Source organism: Cyclopterus lumpus, chromosome 1, assembly GCF_009769545.1.
Source record: "Cyclopterus lumpus isolate fCycLum1 chromosome 1, fCycLum1.pri, whole genome shotgun sequence".
Classification (NCBI taxonomy): domain Eukaryota; kingdom Metazoa; phylum Chordata; class Actinopteri; order Perciformes; family Cyclopteridae; genus Cyclopterus; species Cyclopterus lumpus.
The window spans coordinates 2,120,869-2,144,035 of record NC_046966.1 but is presented as its reverse complement, the minus strand read 5'-3'; the positions used below and the strand labels follow the sequence as shown (position 1 = coordinate 2,144,035).

The 23,167-nt window shown below is 40.8% G+C and overlaps 1 protein-coding gene across 1 annotated transcript in view; it reads right to left on the bottom strand.

Annotated features, from left to right (window-relative positions):
* Nucleotides 1-23,167, bottom strand: part of LOC117732209 (VPS10 domain-containing receptor SorCS1) — a 144,361-nt gene that overhangs the window by 66,557 nt on the left and 54,637 nt on the right. The window contains exon 2 of the mRNA XM_034534975.1: nucleotides 5,192-5,259. Within this exon, the coding sequence (XP_034390866.1) occupies nucleotides 5,192-5,259 (68 nt within the window). The remainder of the gene's footprint in view (nucleotides 1-5,191; nucleotides 5,260-23,167) is intronic.

The following is a 23,167-nucleotide window of genomic DNA, read 5'->3' as shown; positions in this document are numbered from 1 at the left end:
CAGCAACTAAACAGCTTTTACATTTTCCATGAGGGTTTGATTAATCATGGTTTGGGGGATGAGAGCTGCTTGCATCTCGGGATAGTTAACATGAGATCACTCTTTGGAGAGCAGAAAACACCAACAGCTCCGCTTGAGACAGGAAACTCAGCAAGCTCAGCGAGTGTTTCTGCTGAGTAGCAGGCTAAACTCTAAAAAGCTCCACGAGACAAGAGTGTCGTTTGAAACTGTACGGATGAAGATGAAGAGAAGAACATCCCAAAATATCAGGATGTGTATTTATGCAACTACTATTATAAATGTCAGAACTTAATTTATTACCAGCCGTGACGGTAGCACTTTCATCCCCTCAATGTGAGCCCGGGTTGGCATGCCGAAACTTTACGGTTATGTAGATGAGTTTAAAATGAATACAAAGATGGGTGGGGTCCGATCAGAGGCGCCGGAGTAGGGGGCTGTAAAGTGGGGAGGGGCCACCCACACTCCTGACCCGGATTGGCATGTGACTGGTGTAATCCAAGAAGTTTTCTAGTTTCACTTCTTTGAGTTTTGCGCAGTTTTCGCAGTACTTCAGACTGAGCATACCTTTTGAAATCTGCTACCCATCCTAAAACTTTGTGTCAGGTTTGGACTGTTGTGTACCTGAAAGCTTTGGTAATGGGTTGGGTCCCATTGTTTCCAACTGTTTTGCATTGACCTAATAAGCTACTTAATGATGAAGCAATGCAAATATCCATATTCTAAATGGGGATCAATTTGTTTTGAATTGTTGACTGAAAGAAACGGTCTGAAGCAGCTTGCTAGAGGGAGTCGGGACCATTGTCAAGCGAACCCTATAATGTGGTTTGACTACAATTAGAACATCATTTGACCAAATTGCAGGATGTGTGTGCACAGTAGACCAGTGCAGACCTAAGGTCAAAAAACTATTGGCATATTGACATCCCTCAGCAAATATATAGATGTTGTCAGTTCTGCATTGAAACCGAACTTGACTAAATAAAAAATACTATGGACTATGGCTTGTGAAAGCCCCCTAACAGGGCACAGGTTCAGGTTTTCGTGTTAGGTGGCTACACACGTGACTATAAACTTGTAAATAAATGGCGTGAAAACTGAGAAACACATTTGTATGAAAGCTTACCAATGTGATCAGTTTTGTTTGTCCTTTGGTGTAATGCGTTGACAGACAGGTTGACAGACGTGTGCATGCTCATATTGCTCCACGTGATTTCTAGGTATACACATTTCAAGCTGTTACCTCGTGCTGCTATTTGGGGCCACAACAGGCAGATATGCTGTTGTTTAACTTTAAACACCCCCTGAGGAGTGTTGGATTTCTGGCAGACCAATTGGTCTTCTTAATTGCAATTATCAATCGCTTTGCTGCTCTGTCTATCTTCATGGCTGTAGATGATCTCTTTCCTCTCTCAAAATGTATATCATCTGTTCTCTCATTGTTTTTTCTGTCAATTTGTCTACTTTTACTCATGTACCTTTAATCTTCCATCCATCACTAGAAGTCTTTTTTTCTCCAAGGCATCAGATGTATAATAACTTGAATAAAACAGCAGTAGCAGATACACCATTACAGGGTAATGTAGGACCTTCATCAGAGACAGAACTGTGGCCTCAATGATCTCTGTATGAGGTAAGAGCAGTCATATAATGCTACGTTTAATGGCATTTAGGTGGAAAATGATGGGACAACAACTCTTTGGACAGCTGCACAACCAGAAAATGTTTTTTCCAATTTAACATAATGCGCAATTTCGCATTTTCCAAACAATTTAACATAGGCGATAATCTTACTGGGCACATACCTGTTGTCTCCTCAACTTGTTAAACGTCTCAGTTCCGTTTCTATGCACAGGCAAATTGGAGAGCTTGTTCTGCTGAGCAAACCCAAGTTCATTGCGTTGTCCTGCAGACCAGGTACAATCCCTTCTGAATAACAACAAAGCAAAAAGCATCTCTATGATAAGCTAGCAGTGAGCCATATTTTCCTGGAGAAAACATCTTTGATTTTTTAGAGGGTGAGATTAAAAGAGTGATCCTTCTCTTGTGTGTTTGAGCTACATGACCTAGATTTATATAAATATTGGAAGCAGGGTGAAACAGGGTCATTCCAATGTTCCCAAGATGTAAATGGACATAATGGCAACATAGGACAAAGGGAACTATGTTGCCCCAACCCGTTCTCATTCCCAACTTGTCACTAATGGACAAGTTAAAATGGGTTCCCTGGGAACATAGAACCTGGGGAACCTAGGATCTTGGGAACATAGCATCCTAGGAACATAGGACTCTTGGAACACCAGTATCTGGGGACAAAGGAACCTGGAAACATAGAACCTTGAAAACAAAGTCCCTGGGAACATTAGACCTTGTGAACATTGGACCACGTGAAGATTGGACCTTGTGAACATGTGACCCGGTGAACATAGGAAACTGGAAGCATAGAACCTTGGAAACAAAGTCCCTGGGAACATTGGACCTTGTGAACATTGGAAACTGCAAACATAAAACCCTGGCAAAATAGGACCCGGGGAACATTAGGCCGAGGGAGCTTGGAAACACAGGACCCTGGGAAGATATAACCTTATGAACATAGGATCCTGGGAGCATAGGACTTTGGGAAGATAAGACCATGGGAACAAAGGAACGTGGGAATATATGACCCTGGGGACATGGGACCCAGGGAACATAGAACCATAGGAACATAAGACCTTGGTTCCGCACTGCAACGCTCATAATTCTGCCCTTCATGTTAGAGTGAGACAGAGCTATAGAGACAGCTGTATGAGTTGTGCAAGGAGGCATGACAACGTAGCATCATGACCCAATGATTTATTTAAAGCTGCAAAAACTAATTACTTCATTATTAACCATGGATCAAACGTGTTTGTGAAAGGGGTCACTTGCAGACAAACCCACACAAAATTGTGACTTTCATTCTGAAGTTCCCCTCAGTGAATAAGAGCTTTGAAGCACAGTCAGGTAATTGTCTTGGTTTTACAGCCCAGAAATGTTTGATTAATATACTGTTGGATTCACTCTCACTGCTCTCATCAGTCATCTTTAGACACAGAAACAGTTTACAGCCAGCAATCTCTGAGAAACCAACTGTCTGCTACCGGCGCAGCACCAATGGACGGCTAGTTAGCAACTAGCTGGTGAGCAAAGTGGAGCATTAGGCAGCTAAATAGCTAGAAACCAAAAACAGAGTTAAAAAAAGAGTGATTATTAGTATTTCAATTTGTCCGGTGGACACAAACACAACTACGAATGAATGCCAAAGTTTCTCTCTGCTATTTTCATGTGTAAATGTGGACCCAAGCAACCAAAACCCAAACATGTATCAATACAGTAATAATAACACTTCTACATATTAATTACTATAAACCCTGTAAAGGGTTTATATATTTCAACATTATTCCTGCCACCGGTTTGCATAGTATTTTAGCCAGTTATTGTGTCAGCATGTTGTCCTCACTGTTTATTGTATACAAATTGATAAGGTTCATGTGTGTCATACAGTATATATTTAGCTGATTCCTTTTTCTTCTTTTTTTACAACAAATACAAAATGTGTCAAATGTGTGTAAAAATGTATTGCCTGACAGCTTAATATTAACTTTGGAAAAAGGAATTAAATATTCAGACTTTCAGGAACCTTTAATTTAAATAATTAAGCTGACAAGTATTAACCTTAGTATACAGCTCTTGGAAAGATTTTACCTTTCACTCATGTATCCATCTCGACAGCAGTAATGGTGTGTATGGATGGAACTGAGCTTCTACAAAGTAATGAGAGGTAATTAACTGATTGTTTCAGCCCTCCGTTGAAGCTTCATGATGCTTATACCAAGTGAAAAATTACAATCCAAGATGCCATGTTTTAGGGCTGCACCATTACATCAAATGGAAATCATCTAGATGTCTCGTGCATTTTTTGCGTATGTGTCTCCCTCACAATTATGTTAGACATATCTGATATGTTTTCAAAGTTTGGGATCCCTACTAGAATTTAAAACAACATCTGCGAGTTTGAATGAAACTTGCAAGACAGAACCGCCTTGAATCTAGTTTGTATTTGGAGGTCACATTGTAAGTTTCTTAACTTTTCAGTTTTCATTTTCTGCATAGTCTTGTTGTATATCTTATGGTTTTATGTTGTTTGTTTTTTCCCCACTTGCTTTCAGACACATTTTCATTGAACTTGCACAACATAACATTAATATTCTGTTCAAAAGGTCACGTATCTGCAAATCTCAAGTATTCAAATAGGTTTACTGGTACTTAAGGTCAATTTAAAAAACATATCATATCATTAACATTTGAATGTGACAACTATTATGACAATATAATCTGATTTTGTAAACATCCCTCACAAAGTAGCTATTTGTCTCATTTGGACAATAAATTACAATCAGTTATTACAAGCAATTTGCAGATGCCTGTCATAAAAACATCTAATGTATTTTCAGCAAGTTTGAGAATTGTTCTCGTTTAAAACATTTAGGGAGATTAAACACCATTAGGCTGAACAGTCCATGTCTTTCCTCTATCCTTCAGATTCATTTTCATGTCGTTAAACTTATTTTCCTAAAGAGAACTGCTCATGTCTGTGGTATGACAATTCATAGACAACAATAAAAAAATCATAATGATTATTACTTGGGCAGATATTCTTGGTATGAATTTCTTTCCTCAAGACATTAATGCAGCTACATTGCTCCCTAACAGGCATCTACCAAAGTTACATCAGAATCGAGTCGGAAACGGCGCCCTAAGCAAGGCTATGCTGAGTTCAAGGCTGGTCAAGGTAATTTACTGGATAACTTTGCAAGCTCCAGTCACGTTGATTAGTGGCTTTCATGTGAGGGATTTCTGGTGCCCACAGACATTAAACTGATTGAAGACATTCGGCGACTCAAACTTGCCATTTGAAAGATCTCTTTTAGACTGTTGCCTCTTTCTCAAGCTTTGGATGTCTTTTTAATTCCCATTATGAGATCCTTGTGAGCATTAGCATTCTTATTCCCGAGAGCAGTGCTGGGAGCAGTTCAAACCACAGGAATAAAAATATCAGAAATATATAAAACCGTCCCCTCTGACCAATTTGTCGTGCCCAACTCCTAACTGCTCTAGGCTTTTCTAGAAATGTCATGTAGTGTGATAAGCTTACCTCCATAATGAACTCTCAGTCACACTGTTGAGGTTGAAGTCAAAGAGTTTGGTCAGCATCAAAATCACCTGCAGAAAAAGACAAGTACAGTCAATACACAGGCCTATCGCTCAGATGTCTGCTGAGCAAGTTAAACCGTTCAATGCCGGAATCGACTGTCCAACAGCAAAACACCCTTGTATTCATCAAGGTAGTTTGGTCTTTCAAAAACCTTTCTCCTATAAAGTAATTGTCAGACAAAACCATTGATTGCTTTAAAATATGTCTGCATCATTTTTTAAGGAGTGGTCATCACTCTATTTAGACCCCAGAAATGTTTTGGGGTATATTGATCATTTCTGCAAACCATGGATACTTTGAATATCAACGTCTCTGAACCAGAAATATGTTGCATGAATACCTTTTGCATCAGCCTCGTATCACACTTGCAGAAACACACAATGACACAAGTTTAAAATTGTGAACAGATAATGTTAGGTTTAGGAAACAAAACTACTTGGTTCATTTAAAATAATATAACAACTAGCTACCGTGAATACGTAACAGCCACCCTTAGTGGACGTTAATTCAATTCAATTCAATTCAGTTTATTTTGTATAGCCCAATATCACAAATTACAAATTTGCCTCAGAGGGCTTTACAATCTGTACACATACGACATCCTTGTCCCAGGACCTCACATCGGATCAGGAAAAACTCCCCAAAAATAACCTTTGACAGGGAAAAAAGGGAAGAAACCTTCAGGAGAGCAAAAGAGGAGGATCCCTCTCCCCGGATGGACAATAAGCATTACATCGTAACATAACGACTGTAAACTCAATGTTCACTTTTGTAGTAGTTTTTCCTGGCCTCCAAACAGGGATCTCAATATTTCCGGCCCCAAATTTCAAAACCAAATGGTTCAGGACTAGTTATCGTCTTACTTTGGAAACGGCTGTATGCCCTGGTGTATATTTGGATAGCTTTTCTCCCATTAACCTAGACCAATTGTCCTCAACGGTTTCTACTTCTAAACCGTCTACCTGTCTCTTGGACCCCATCCCAACGAGGCTGCTTAAAGACGTGTTGCCTTTAATTAGCACCTCTCTGCTGGATATTGTTAATGTGTCTTTGCTAACAGGCCATGTACCACATTCCTTCAAAGTAGCTGTAATTAAACCTCTCCTGAAAAAGCCCACTCTTAATCCAGAGGTGTTGGCTAACTACAGACCAATCTCTAACCTTCCCTTCCTCTCTAAGATCCTTGAGAAAGTAGTCGCAAATCAGTTGTGCGACTTCCTACATCAGAATAGTTTATTTGAGGAGTTTCAGTCAGGATTTAGAAAACATCACAGCACAGAGACAGCACTGGTGAAAATTACAAATGACCTCCTAATTGCATCAGATAAAGGACTCATCTCCGTACTGGTATTATTAGACCTTAGTGCTGCGTTCGACACCATTGATCATGACATCCTATTACAGAGACTGGATCAGTCGATTGGCATTTCAGGTACCGCACTAAGTTGGTTTAAATCCTATTTATCAGATCGATCTCAATTTGTATTTGTAAACGATGAAGCCTCAATGACCACCAACGTTAATCACGGAGTTCCACAAGGTTCTGTGCTTGGACCAAATTTATTTACCTTATATATGCTTCCTTTGGGCAATATTATCAGGAAACACTGCATGAACTTTCATTGCTATGCAGACGATACTCAATTATATCTATTGATCAAACCAGAGGAGACCAACCAGCTCGCTAAAATTCAAGAATGTCTTAAAGACATAAAAACATGGATGACCTGCAACTTCCTGATGTTAAACTCAGACAAAACTGAAGTTATTTTACTCGGCCCTGAACACCTCAGAGATCAATTATCTGGTGATGTGGTTTCTGTAGATGGCATTTCCCTGGCATCCAACACCACTGTAAAGAATCTCGGCGTTATCTTTGACCGAGACTTGTCCTTTAACTCCCATGTTAAGCAAATCTCAAGGATTGCATTTTTTCATCTACGTAACATTTCAAAAATCAGGCACATCTTGTCTCAAAAAGATGCAGAAAAGCTGGTTCACCCGTTTGTTACTTCCAGACTAGATTACTGCAACTCCTTATTATCAGGCTGCTCTAATAAGTCTCTTAAATCCCTCCAGTTGATCCAGAATGCTGCAGCTCGTGTACTCACAAAAACTAAGAAAAGAGATCACATTACTCTTGTATTAGCTGCGCTGCACTGGCTCCCTGTAAAATCAAGAATCACATTTAAAATTCTTCTCCTCACCTACAAAGCCTTGATTGGTGATGCACCATCATATCTTAAGGAGCTTGTAGTACCATATTGCCCCACTAGAGAGCTGCGCTCACTAAATGTGGGGCTACTTGTGGTTCCTAGAGTCCTAAAAAGTAGGATGGGAGCAAGAGCCTTCAGTTATCAAGCTCCTCTTTTATGGAACCAGCTTTCACTTTCAGTCCGGGAGGCAGACACAGTCACCTCATTCAAGAATAGACTTAAGACTTTCCTCTTTAATAGTGCTTATAGTTAGGGCTGAATCAGGTTTACCCTGGTCGAGCCCCTTGATATGCTGCTATAGGCTTATAGGCTGCTGGGGGATGTTTTAGGATACACTGAGCACCTATCTCCTCTTCTCTCTCTACTTATGGATGAATTTACATCTCTCCATTGCACCTTATTAACTCTGCTTCCTCCCCGGAGTCGTTGTGACTTCACGTCTCAGAGGGTCCATTGGACCTGGAGGTGTCTGATGCCTGGTGAACCGGCCTCCCGCGTTGGCCCTGCTGATGCCCCGCCCCCTCCTCTCTACCTCCTTCTGTTTCATGGATTGGAGTTCCATTCATACATTGTCATATTCATGTAATGTGTTTATGTAACTTTGTAAATGCTGTTCATTCTGTACACATGACATCTATTGCATCTGTCCATCCGGGGAGAGGGATCCTCCTCTGTTGCTCTCCTGAAGGTTTCTTCCCTTTTTTCCTTGTGAAAGGTTATTTTTGGGGAGTTTTTCCTGATCCAATGTGAGGTCCTGGGACAGGGATGTCGTATGTGTACAGATTGTAAAGCCCTCTGAGGCAAATTTATAATTTGTGATATTGGGCTGTACAAAATAAACTGAATTGAATTGAATTGAACTCTATGGTTATGTGTTTCAATGGTCAGTTTTCTGTCCAAATGTTTCCTGAAAAAATGCAAATCTGAATGTCCATTTCCATCCACTACTGTTATGTAAATATTAGAGTTTATACATTAGCATGGTGCCGCTGGCACTGCAGAATAAGGGGCCAGGACATGTTTTTAAAAAGCCTAAATCACATCAGAACAGTTGAGCGAGAGATTCTTTTTTATTTATGGTTAATACGTTTGTGACAGATGCAATATACATAGACAAACTGAACACATCTATACGATGCAAGTATCACAGTGTTCATATGCTAATTTGCAACACCTGTCCCTAGAAGGAGTTTTATGAAACTAGGAGAGACATTTAGGTAAAAAAAAAGGATACGGCGAGATTCAGTAAAGCAAACGTTACGATCATTACATTTAAGAGACACGAGTACAGGTGTGTTGCTAAATTAGCTTAATTTATGTGCTCGCTCCCTTAAGAGGGATTTCAACAAGTTCCAAGACTTTGTTCCTTCCATAGAACAAGCTGTCTGAGCAAAGGACTCTTTGCAGAATGGAACCTTACAGTTCCCACTTGAAGCTGCTCTGGTGGATCTGATGCAGCTGTGTAATCTCTTGATTGTATTTATTTAAAGATTTAATAAAAACACACAATGTTGGGGAGATTTTCAAGGCCCAATTGTAAAGATCCGTAATGGATCTAAATGTGGACTGTTGGCCTGGGACCAGGCAGCCGAACCAGTGGACAAAATATTCATTTATGCACTTTATGATTATTTGTCAGTATCAGCCTTCCACCTCAGTCAATCATAAAGATTTTCTTTTTTTTCCAATCTCACTCAATGTCTCCCGCCTCGGGATGAACGCGAAGATATAAGATGCTGCAGTTCAAAATACAACCAAACACCAAAGACCAAGACTTTGAGGGGTTGAGACCAAGTCAAGACAAAGACCAGAGCACTGCTAGTCCCACACTTAGATACACGTTTGATGAAATGTGGAACGTGCAAACCAAACCATAAGCACTCCTCAAACTGATCTGATGGATCCACATTCCCATAAAAACACCCAGAGACAAGTAATGAAGACTTCTCTCACCTCTTCTAGTGCAATGTCTACTGTACATGTGTGCATGTATGAGTGTACCATGAGAAACGTCAGGAAATCAGAAGGTGTTGCAGAGGGAATTATCTTTGGTTTTCTGTGATCAATCCCAGTAATGTTACAAATAACTGTGACAATACACAAGCTAGAGACGTCGAACAAGACCAGACCTTCAAAGATAAATACCAAGGCCAATATGGAGTACTGCAACACAGCCTGTATATATAACATAAATAACACTTAATATCTCTAGAAATCTGAGTAAACTCACTCAGATTCGATCTGCCATTGAATCAAAAATCTGAGAATTACCTGTAAATCGCAAGAAAATAGTGTTGCAACTTTGGCAGTACTGCTGCCCGGCGTTGGCGTCCTTTTCCTGTTGTGGGTCTATTGACGCCCCCCTCTATTTAGATCAGGTCTAACGGTCCCCAGGTCCATTTTGGTTTGGCGGTATTTCTGGGGAACTTGCTATGCACACACAGTTTGGGTTGAAGACCTGTCGTTTGAAGGTAGACTGACCAGTTGGCTTAGATTAGCTTAGTTTACCTTAGCTCACTGATATTTTTAGGATCAATTAGCCTTCACGCAAAGGAAAAATACGTATTCTTACAATATTCTGATGTCTCTGAGTTTTAATGTTGTTGTACATTTTGTGTGATTTGACTTTGTTAGCTGGATGTGTTGTAGAAGGAGAGTTGCCATATGGAAGCTCTAACTGCCATTCCACTGCTCTTTTAAAACCATGAAAATGTTTCTCTTATTATATACCTTAATTAGTTGTTTAATTTCATTACAACACTGTGCAAAACGAGGTTTCAGCGTTTCTCTTTGCCAGAATGAAAGTCCCCACAAGGCGTCTACACCTACTCCACTCTGTGAGCTTCTGAAAGCTCAAATGACATCTTGCCATGTGATCCCCAACTAATTGTTTCAAACTCATTACTTTATTATATCAAATTGATTCTAAACACTCCACTGTAAATATCCCTTATGCCGTTAACACCCTCAAGGTGCACGGGATGAGGGAAAGTGGGTCAGCCAAAGTCTTGAGGGAAAAACAGAAGCAGAAACATCACATTCTGCTTCGAGCGTAGCAGAAGTAAAGCAGCATGGAATCTCACAATCTATTTACTTTGTGACTGGAGGTGTATATGAAAAGAATAAAGAAGAAGAAGAAGAAGAAGAAGAAGAAGAAGAAGAAGAAGAAGAAGAAGAAGAAGAGGCAAATACATCTTAACAGGCAATGCTGCAGATTGAGTTCGATAGTCCTTTTGAACAGTTGTGTACTGCTCTTATATCTCTTGCTCATGAATGATGCTTCATTTTGATAACACTGTGTAAAAATCCCCAGAGATATGTTGTTGTGACTTTGACAGTTATCTGATGAGCCCATATGCATTGTGGATAACTTGCAGCACAATGGTCTGGTGATACGGCGTGGGCGAAGAGAAGCTGCCAATGGAGAAACATCTGTTCCCATAATGCATCGCTTGTGATGTGCCTCTCTAGCCTTATCTCTCCATCTTTGCCATCGGGGGAAGTGGCTTTATGTACAAGGCAGACGATGCGCGCCCATATTTCCCAGTGCATGGAGTGAAATAAACAACCGGAGTCCATACATTTTGTACTTGTTGCCTTGAAGTTGTGCGCCGCGCTGTGCACAACTATCCAACTGTTTCCCTTTGGCCCTGGCTGCCTTTTGATACCCCCGCTGCCTGTTATCGAGGCTGCAGCCCAGCCACTGGATGACTTGTGTGACTTTGAGAAACAGTTCCACCACAGTGGGGTTCCGGTGAGTACAAGCAAAACAGATGCACATCGCGAGGTTGGGGCTCATGTGATAAAGCGTATTAACATCTGCAGCCCTGAGAAACACTCGGAATGTGCGGTGCAGTCGTCCGGCGGGCGGGTGGCGGGGTTTTGAAGTATTGTTGAGGCGCGTGTTGTTGAAAATAACCACGCGTACTAAAAAAGGGCATTACGAGTGATTTAGGAAGGAGCTGGGCCTTTTCAGTGTGGGGACGTTTATTCTGGGGAATGAATAACCTTAAATGTCCAGACTAGACCTTTGCATGCTAATGACTGACCAAGTCTGTTTAGCTGCCCAGCTGGAGGCTGAATTCACACTCGCACCACGCAGATTCTCCTTCTCTGTATCCCCTCGCTTTCTTTTTAGAGAGAGAGAGAGAGAGAGGTGGGGGTGCAGAAGGTGAGGGTAATGGTGCAATAGTGTTCTTTTGAGTCATTCTGCGTGTGTTTGTGAATCAGCATATCCATCGGGGTGAAGGTGAGGGAGCAGTTTTTACAACCCTTCACGGCCTCTATCTGTGTGTGTCTGTGTGTGTGTGTGTGTGTGTGTGTCTGTCTGTGTGTGCGCGCTTGGAGAGGCGTTGCTCTGGCTCCGGATTCTGAAGAAGGTCCTCTGAAAGGCCGAAGTATGCGCCGGGTGACTTGGCTTCATTAGTTGAAGGGCAGTGTGCGTACGGGCCCTTCTGTCTGCCACATATGGAGACTATGTCGGCAGTCGGCAGTGAGGGATTCGGTCAGTTGGGCTCCCACTGGAAAGTGCATATGCTCCATCACCGACCGTGCCAATTAGGCCTGTGGGCTTGTCCTCCTGTAAATACTTTGATGGACAGACACAGCGTGGAGATGTGCAGAGGAGCATGAAGGCATCAGAAGGAGGCTGTGGCTGTGTGTTAGTTTGAGCAAAGAGATGCAGTGATTAACAGATGCTTGAAAACACTGCAACCCGGTGCAGTTCCAGTCTGTAGACGCGTGCCGTACTGCTGTCCCTGATTGTACAGCGCGACCCACAACGTGTTATTATGGACCAGACGAGAGAAGATGGCATCATAGATGTCTGTGCCGCAAACAACAGCCAGAATGATGCAACGTGTCTGCCGTGGAGTCAAAGGCATCTGACATGGAACAGCAGCTTCAGCCGTGCCTGCTCCGCTCAAGATAACAAGAGGAGCACACAGCAAGGACAATTGTTCACTTCGTGACAAGTTTCTGAAGAAAAAGTTAAAGCTGTGACTTTCTCCACATTCCAACTACAGCAAAGATGTCATGCATAACGTTGTTTCACCCCATTGTTGTTGGTGCGGACGCACAACACAAAAACTAAGAGCCTCCGCTCTCGTCCGTCCTCGGAACCAGAGGCTCAAAAAAAGTTACCTGGCTCACTGCGCGTCGCAGCGGCTTGAAGTTGCTGTGGTGGAAAAGGCTCATCTCATCAGTACGATGGTTATTAACAATGAAACAATATACATGTTAGATTATATGATCCCTTAGATGAAAATACAACATTCCACTATGTAATGTGTATTATCTTTTATTAATAGTGCAACTTGGATTAATCAATTTGCTACACAAGTCCATGTCGTAGCAAAACTGACTGTGACTCCTCGGATGAGGAATTATTTTGATCGCTATGATATTCATGAAATCATTTTGAAACCAACACATTCTGACCAGTGGTCATGATGTCTAACAGGAGGAAGAGCAGAGCAGCTGACCCTGGTGTCCCATGTCAGTGTTTGTCAGACCGCTATTAAAATGATAAGGTTGTTTATGATTGAGGCACCTTCACAAATGGTTATGTCATTATTTACTCCTGTTCCAACAGCTTCTGTGCGCTGAACGCAGCTTTAAAGTGCGGCCTTGTTTCAGGACTACAACAACAAAGAAAAAACGTGTGTTCACACAATTATTAAGAACACACTATGTGTGGTTTTTATTCTTCATTTTTTTTCAGACCATAATTATTCCATTAAATGGGATCCATCATTTGTTAAAAACAAACAAACACGATTTTGATCAATTGATGTGTTGCACATGATTTTGAAGGGATAACACCTCTTGGAAGTTGTTTGGAAGCTTTCCAAATGCAGAAAGAAAACGATGTTCGCCATGCGAAGGGAAGCCTGCGCTCCGGGAGGGGATCAGTAACTACTGTGTCTGTGCAACGCTTTAGGTGTTTAAAATATCTCCCCATTATTTATTTTTAATCAAAAGTATGCCTTTGCTGCTAGCAAACACTGTTATCTGCTATACTGCTTGATAATTGTCCTTGGATGGAGGAGAGAAAATATCATCGTGAATCAAAATACCCAAACATGCGTATACAAACAACGCTTACCATTTCCTGGGGCATCAAAAAGCAGAATAAACAAATATGAAATGCAGAAATATTAGCACACATTCTGAGGCTCCCAGAACAGGGAAATGTGTTGTGTTCACGTTCTGCAAGTTATTACGGACTATTGGTTTTTCGCACATCTCATATTTTGTAATCACGTGAGACCAGATTCCTCCAGGGGACGCGTCCTTCATTTTTCTTTGCACCATTTCATTACAGGGAAGACGAACAGAATGATCCGAGCACGGAAGATGACGAGGAACACAAAAACAGAGTCTCTCACCCACAGATGGAACTGTTTTGCGGTTTATTCTAAATCAATTAATTCATTCCGTATTGATGAGGGGAAACACACTGCAATACACACACATAATGATGTAAACAAGTTGTACCTGCCGACATTGCCGAATACCTCAAACTGTCAGGCTCACGAGGATCATTCGTCTCTGTGGATTAACCTGTCACATCTTCCTTTGGAAGATTCACTACTTGTGCCTATCGCTAATATAGAAGTGAAATATACCTGGGAAACAGGTTTCCTGGATGCATGTCACATATCTAAAGATAATATGTCTATATCGGGATCAAAATTGATCAAGCCTGTCGGAGGTGTGTGTCCCAGGGAGGTTATATATATGCCTCCCTGGGCAGCGATGTGGGCTGCTTATTAGCCAGCAAATGATGGGTCTTCAGTGGCCTCATTGAGCCTGATCTCACTCAGTGTTCATTACAACCAGAGAGTCTCAAGCGGAGCAGGATTTAAACATGCTCTACGTCGTCTCATAATCAAAAATATCGTTCCTTCGATTTTTTTTTCTCTTCTCGAGATGGAAAGAAAAGATTTTCTATTTTTGATTCCGTTGGAGCAGATTATTTTTGGAAGCGTGATGTTTGCAGAGGTGCACATGGAATACTGAGGGAGCTGAGCTTTTGTGACTATCTGCAGTTTCATGTGCTGCTCGTTTGATCCATGCAGACCTGTCACCTTTGTTTTCTTTGTCTTTTGATGATGAGGATGATGCGGTCTCAAAGTTCCCGGTAACTATTTCCCATGATCTTTAGCTATTTGCTGCTCCTAATTGGTTGTTAACCCACTGTGGATTCAGTTTATGACAATGATTGCGGTTAAGGAGCTGATCTCTCATGTGTGGTGTCGCAAATGTATTTTAAAAAACAAGAAGGCTTAAGGAAGACATGAAGGCGATGTTTACTGGTAAGAACTATTACAACTATGCAGATACATTATTAAATGTACATTATGATAACACATCATATGGTTTTTGGAACGTGACATGGTATGATAGCACTACAAAGTCTCCTCTTCATTGAGTTCAAGAGTTTACTACTGCATTATTTATGTACAAGAGAGAAAACTGCAGATGTGTATGAAGTGCCATATTTTCATACTTTCTCTCACATGCCTTTATTTTAACTTCCTTTACACAGTAAAGCTGTACAATATGTTTCACCTTCATTATATATATATATATATATATACACACAAACACATAATTATACATACACATATAAATATATATATATATATACACACACACACACACACACACAAACATACAAACATACATACATAAACACACACTTATACATACACTTCTCGTGTTGACGCTCACACGTATGTATGGACTTGTACACATACTGCTAAATGATTAGCAGCTATATAAATCTCCCCAAATATCCATCTCTACTTTAAGCTGCCAGAGTCGGGGACGAGTGAGGGACCCAGTGTGCAGGGGGGGGACGGGCCAAGTGCAGCTAGACTTGTGGAGAGCAGTCACAAACACACGAGGACGTGCTGACGGATCTGATGCTGGTGTGTGTGAGGATATTCAGTTAAAAGAGATCCTCATTGTTAACTGAGAGGTTTGCTGGAAGGGATGTAATGGAGCCCGATGTGTTTTATGATGAGTCAGCACTGTGCCAGATGCCATTTCAAAAAGCAGCCTTTCAAATGCTAGTCTTTGGCTAAATATCTTGTAAACAAGCTTAGTTATGGTGTTTGATGTCAATTCAAATCAGATTGCCTTTTTAGTTTAGAGGGTATGATTTACATTTTTGTTCACATTTATTCTTATAATTTTCCATCTTAAATCTTACTCATTGCCAGTGTTTTGGTATGCGTTGTAAAAAGAAAACAAATACAATCATAAGTAATGAGATACAAATTACACACCAAAGTATAGTTTACATTTTGTACTGCCGTGTCATTTGCAAGTAGCTTCATTGTTAAAATAAATGTTTTATACTTTATATAATATTGTCTTGGCATGTGCTAATTCTATGCAGTGAACACACCAGTCATAATGTTGTTTTCATCAAAACTCCATTCTTCACCAACTTTTTTATTTTTAGTATATTTGAATAGCGGATGTGAAGAGTGGTTCATATGGATTTTCAAAGTGCTAAATATTCTGAAAAGTAAATGATACACATAAAAAAAAGAAATTGAAAAAATTTGTGTGGTGAGTTGTTTAAAAGGGAATTGAGTTTCTTTGTACTGTTCAGCAAAATTGTCTGAAAAACCAACCAAAATATGTGTTATCCTGCCCAAATAGTTCAGGGCAAACAGAACCATGTCGGATGCATGTCAGTTATGTCCTCTCGCCTCCATCTGTCTTCACATCAGATCATGATCCTTTAAAACTTTTTCAATTAAACATGCAGGTGGTGTTTCGTGTCCTTCCGTGTGAGAGAGACCCAGACTGTTTGCATGTGAGGGCAAAGTCTGTGGAAGGAGGATGCCATGATTAAAATATGGATTTATCGTATACGTGTACTTGCCTGTCAAAAACCTTCCCAGCTCTAACAGAGTGTTATGTCTATATATAATTTATATTTAGGTGATAAATCACTGTTTAGTGCTTTGTCATAACGGGGAGATAACACTTGACACAATTATTGAAAAGAAATTCATGAACACCTGCTGATAACAGACACAGCATCACTCCAAGTGTGTTATGAGCTCCTGCACTGAATTAAAAGAGAGACAACAACCTTCTTTAACTTGGAAACTGGGTTACTCACCTAGTAAATGAAATCCTGTTCCAGACAAATATCTTCTCCCTATTGTGATCATTGGAAGGAACGGACTGAAAATATGAATTTTAAAAATCCTATTTAGCTGTTTCGCAAGGATGTTTTTCAAAATCAGTGGTAAATAAAAAGCATGGACCCAAGTGCTGCTTGCAGACGCTCAAGGCACTGCGTTCCCCCGGAGATAGATGTGTTCCTCCCTGAGCACTGCCGTAAAGTAGAAGCATGTCACGGAGAGAGGCTGCTGGAAACTTTGAAGTACATTCTGGAAATCTGGGAAATCTCCAACACATCATCGTGTCAGCGAGATGGAACCAGAGGAATCGCGCTGCCGGTGTCGATTCATTACTCAAATTGGCGTTGTCAGGAGAACCTCTGGTTGGCTAATTGTTTAATAGGCCTATAAAGTAAATGTGTGATGACTTCATCCAGCAACGATGCTGCGGTAACAAAAGAAAAAGAATAATGTGTCAACTTTCTCAAACAGAATTAAGCCTCATTGATTTTGCTTAATTTCATCCAGTTCGGACGCTTTAGGGCTGAGTAGCTGTGGCCCAAGGCGATGCTTGATTAAAAGAAGCCCCCTTAGGACCCCCCTGAAGAGCAAACCGATGGTGGTAACTAACAAGCTCTTATGTTTCCCCACCATCTCTCCCTTTGTTCCCATTATTCTGATTAAAGATTCCCTATTCTCACCATTTGCATTTGATTAAAGGTGATTAGACAAGTCTGTGATGAAAGAAGAAGCACTCCTTCAGAACGGCCAACCTTGCCTGCGCTAATCAACACAGACAACAATGCAACACTGACATTGACCCTCTTTTGTTTTTTCCCTACTTCTCATTCTATGTTATCAAAGCGCCGTGTACATTGCCCTTGCTACTATTAAAGATGTAACTCACTCGCGTGGGATGTCTGTGTTAAGGGAGACTGGCAGCGTTCAAAGTGATCGGCGAGATCGACAATGAGAGAGATGATAACACAAAAGATGGACATGCTTTTACAAGAATGAGGAGTTGTTGTAGTACAGGAATGAAAGCTGCGATCGCACAGGTCGTGACCTTGTTCCAACGCAGTGATAATGAGATGATCAGTTGTCAGATCAGGTCTTGTGTGTGCTGCAGCTGTTGATTTGAAACACAGATACAGCTTTTAAGGTCAAAACCAAACTGTTAGTTACCAGTAATTGAGTTGCCGTTGGCATTTTATATATGTCCTCATGACACCAGTCCTGACCAAGAATTCAACCCAGCCCACACTGGAAGTCGTTCAAGGCTTCGGCTGCTGAGTGCATGTACAAGCTGAGGCAGAAGGCATGCCGGCTCCCCTATTAGAGCAATACATCCAAGGACAAATGAGCAAGCTTGGCAGGACTGAGAGAGAAAGGAAAGCAGGCAAATTAGAGGAATTGAGTTGTTTCTCTCTTTAAGTATCTGTAGAAGCTCAGTGACTTCCAACTACAGGATCCATTTGCACACGGGGGTGTCAGAACCATTGATCTGAATGGCTGTCATTACCTGCACATTAATAAAGACGACGCGTGTAAACATGATCAATGTCCTTCTGCTGTTTTGCGTCAGCATGGCGTAAAAGGAACAGGCCCTACAGAGAACCTCAGGTCAATGCAACGGATGAGCTTCTCCCACTGCTCTCATTTCATGGGGGATACCACATTGGTCCTCACCGCCCAAGGTGGCTATAATCCTTAAGATAAATATGATACGTCTGATACGTCTATGATAAGTCGGCCTTTAAAGCCATGATCACGGACTTGCTGAAAGACCAATGCAGCTGTTTCTCAGGCTGTTAGCATGTTGGTTTCTCGGCTCCGTGGCACTTTTTAACCCCGTTTATATATTTATTTATTTTCCTCTCCTTTCCCTCAAGAGGTTTCGCCTCTTGTCAGGCCGCAGTTGTAAATAAGAATTTGTTCTTAATCTGTTTCGCCTGGCTAAATAAAGGTTAAATAAAAAATAATAAATAAATTAACAATTTTCAGCAATTGAATGTAAAGTGTTTGGAATACTATGTCTGTAGTTCTACAGAAGCGCAGTGCAGGTATACGTCATCAAAAAGTCTGATTTGGTTACATTTTTAAACTATATGCAGATTCATAAATCTGGTAGCTCCTTCTGAGTGCTGAGTTTTTGAGCATTCATTACTGTTCCTGATTTTGTGTTATAGAGTCTAGGGAACTCAAGATGTTCTTCCATCCCCCTCTACCTTCTGGCTACAACACGCATACAGTTTGTATCATCTTTGTTGCACTTGAAGAGGTTAGCAGCAAGTGAGGTCGAAGATTAAATTATTTGACCTCTAAGCACAGCGGTTGGGGGCAATTTCAAGGAGTGTGCCGCTCCATGGGCAGCACTTCTGCCACTCCCCCTCTCCCCATGGGGAAACAATGGCCCCGCCAGCGCAGAGTGGTTCTACAGCTGGTCCTGTGAGCCACGTTCACAAGACCAGCTCAGCCTGACTATCAAAAAAAAACACATCCGGTTTTTCTTGTATGTGATTCCATTTAGAGGAAAATACTACATGTTTGCAGTTTTAACACTAAAGTTCTTATCATACCGATTCCTATAATGCGTGTTTGTTTGTTCAGATTTGACTGAGTTATGACTATTAGGAAGGGATGCAAGTAGACAGAAATACTTCAATATTAAGCTTATTATGCACCCAAACGTAATGCTGACCTCCAGTGTCACACGTATACACTACAATGAAATGATTTGAGTTAATAATGAGTTTGAAGCTACCAAAACAAATTCCTATCAAAAAATAACTCAAAGGAAATGAAATGTGATGATGTATGTAAGGAAGCCTCCTGGTCGACAAGAGAGAGTGATTGATTGATGACCTGCTTCTGCCAGCCGCTTTATAGTTTTTAATGGTATTCCTAACACCATCCAATTACTTACTGTGGTATCATTGGAGCTTGCACCGCCGAATGGACGCCATTGGAAATTTCAAACTGGACTTGTGCCAAGTTAATGAATAAATTAATAAGTGGTTGCCTAGAAGGGGAATGTGGAGTCCATTGCAATACGTAGAGCGCAGAAGACTCCAAATACACCTCTGCCATGGACAGCGTTAAACCGCTGAATTGTTGGGAAACCATTACTTTACACTTACAAGTATATTTCTTGCTTACTGTGGCTTCATATAGCCGCAAAACCTTTAAAGGCTCAGCTCAACTTTGCTCACAAGAGAATAGTTGAGTGAACCAGAGGATTCTCTGTGGTGGGGGGGGAGTCCTCAGGAATCCTCCATGCAGATTATGGACAGAGCCATTACCAGCTGTATGAGTAGCCCTACGTTTTTATCTATAATGACTGATTGAACAACTCCTAAGATCCACAATAAAACTAAGAATCTGACCTTATATCACATGTTTAATGTTTGATAGCAAAGGGGAGGACTTAATGGATGAGTTTGGACCAAATCTGTTATGGACTGTCTGTAAAATGACTAAATGCTCCAGACAAGATAATGTGCCTTAGTCTGACTAATGCATTCGATTTGTAGCCACAGAGCCGTCAGTTCCCATACAGACTTGATGAAATGAAACTTATCCAGACTACGATCAAATCAGAAAGTGAATCTGTGAAAGGTCATCGCCTAATTTTTAAAAAAATAGTTATGAGCAGATTGATTTGTGGGCTTTGACAATACCCTGGTAAATCTGCACATTTCTGCTGAGTAAATGACATTTTCAAATGTTCTCCATGGTTAGAGAATTATGAATGCAGTAGCTTTATACTTCAGCCTCAGCACATGTATTCAGTGAAATGTAATTACTGTTGTGTATCCAGGAGATATTGTGATTAGAAAAGGATGTACAAGTGCCAAAAGGAGTAAGGGCCTGGCTCAACCTTCAAATTATTTCCTTTTCTCGCCAAATTTGCTTGATCAGCATTTGCGTATAATCTGCAAGATCAATTTCACTGTGTGTATATTTACCTTCTATAATTAAAAGGTGGGCCACCACTGAAGGAGGTAATTGTTACTCATGAGCGAGACCTCACAGCAAATCAGGACTTGTCGAAGAAAGTAGTTCAATTGTGGAATTTATTTTCTGATGGCTTCATAGTATCAAGACGGATGTCCTCAATTCCAGGAAATGGCACTTAAGTCCAAAACTGTCATAAACCGTGACACGGTACACATCCCTCAGCAAACAAATGTCCAACACCAAAATGTCAGAAGGACATGCACATTGCTTGCAATTACTTTACCGACCAATCAATCCCAAATCCTGCCCGGACTAGACCAACCTGGTCCCTGACCTCTGTATTGCCAACATCTCAGAGTTTTGTCAGGGATTGAAACAAGACTAACACAACATGTTAAAAAAACACACAGCAAAATATACCTCAACATGATTTAAATAAATATTGTCTGTTAAGTAATGAAATATGATTGACATATAGTCAATCAGCATATGCGCTCACTAAATGCGGGGCTACTCGTGGTTCCTAGAGTCTTAAAAATTAGGATGGGAGCCAGAGCCTTCAGTTATCAAGCTCCTCTTTTATGGAACCAGCTTCCACTTTTAGTCCGGGAGGCAGACATAGTCACCTCATTTAAGAGTACATATACCTAAAAACACGTGCTGCGTATGAAAAAAAATGATGCAGATCCAGAAACCCTGTCGATTCAAAAACACATTTGAAAATCCAAAACAGACAGCAAACTCACTGTAAATACACTAATGGTGCAAAGTAAAAAACTCACAAACCCCCAAAAACGTAGTCAGTCAACACAACGGAAGTTCTTGAGGCCTCTAGGGGGAGCACTTTGGGGACCCGCTTGATTTCCAGAGAGAGAAAGACCGGACTGTGGAGTGAAGCAGCGACGTAAATAGGTACTGTTTTTTAACATTTGTTTTTGTCCTTTTATATGTGCGTAGCTATATTAGACTGAGGCCAAATGTCAAACATGTCTTCAAATGGTAATATTTTAATAGATATAACACCTTGTTTTTTTTCCCCAATAGTTCAAAATGCAAACTGTTTTCATCATTTTCAAAACAGATGAAAGCAGAATGTGCTTTGCTCCTGGATTAGTGTGGACAGCACTTTGGCTCACACAAACACATCCACAGTCAGGAAATGCTTGAGCTGCAGATGGTACAGTGTCGAGCGGTTCTTAAAGCAACTCTTCGTGATAGGATAGACTTTGCATATCTAAAGTGAAGAAAATGTGGTGTGCTTTGCTTAAAGGGACAGTTTGGATTGTGTGTGTGGTTGTATGAGGCTCTTCTCATAGCCGGTGGATTACTACAGTACATGGAGCAAAGCAGTGTACTGCTGTGGACATACTTTAGACACTACAATCCATTCCAGGTAAAGTTAAATGCTATATTTAGAATATTCTCACAGCTTTACCTTAGCCCTTTCCGTCGGGAATTGAAGCCGTTATATCACTTCAAATACACCTGCTTTTTTGAAAAAAGTATAGATCATTTTCACATTCAGTTCAGTTCCACATGGGAAACTATTCTAAGTACAGCACTTATATTGATATTCATTTTAAAGTATTTAAAATAGCTTCAGCTGCTTCCCCGTACACAGCAGTACATTACTTTGCTCCCGTAATGGTACTTATATCTGCTTCTCCAAACTCTATGACCTGTAGGTTGTACACATAAGTATTCCTTTAAAGAGTGTGTGATGTGTTATTGTCTTTGAAGGTCTGGTGGGTTCATGCAGTAGACTGGACACATCTGGACTAAAGGCTTGAACATGTCAGTGCTTGCCAGTAGCTCTGGGGTTTGAGGAGTGTGGAGGGGAAAGATAGGTAGGAAGTATATACGTTTTTTTGGGTTCTTTCTTTGTGCTCACAATCTGCCACGTATATTCTCTGCTCTGCAATCTAGAGTAAATCTTCACAGTATGCTGCACCTCGCTCTCCCTCCATCCAATTTCATTGAAGGTGGCAGCCCCTCTCCTTAGACTTGTTTCGAGCAGGTTTCCTCCACTGTCTACGACCATTCCATCCAATCATCCCCGTCTCTTTACGCATGGGATTCAATAGCAGGACGGACCTATTTTTTTACACTGATGCCTGGAATTAGGCAGACTTCTGTGGTGAGCTGGAGGCGAGAGCTGAGTGGAGAGAGCAGAGCACAGTACGATTGTCTAGGGAGCCACATGGTCACATGTGCTGGGGCACAAAGAGAGGCCTCATTTACAATCAGAACAAGGTTTACATTCAAGTTCTCACAAGGTGTTTGGTGGATACAATAAACATATTAAGAAGAAATCAAAATGAAAAAAAAAAAAAGTAAAAAGTACTGCAAATGTAGAATATAAGTATAGAATATGAAAAGTACAATTAAGTGTAAAAAGAGACTATCACAAATAGTATGACAAATATGTACCAATATGCCTGTAATAAAATTTAAAAAATGTATCAAAAATGTTTTACATTAATTTGTCTTTTGTTTTTAAAGCTTTCGTCCCAGAGGAGATGATATGTCACACACTACTTTAAGCCCAGAGTTGGTAATGTTGAGTACACTAGATGTAATTATTTTAT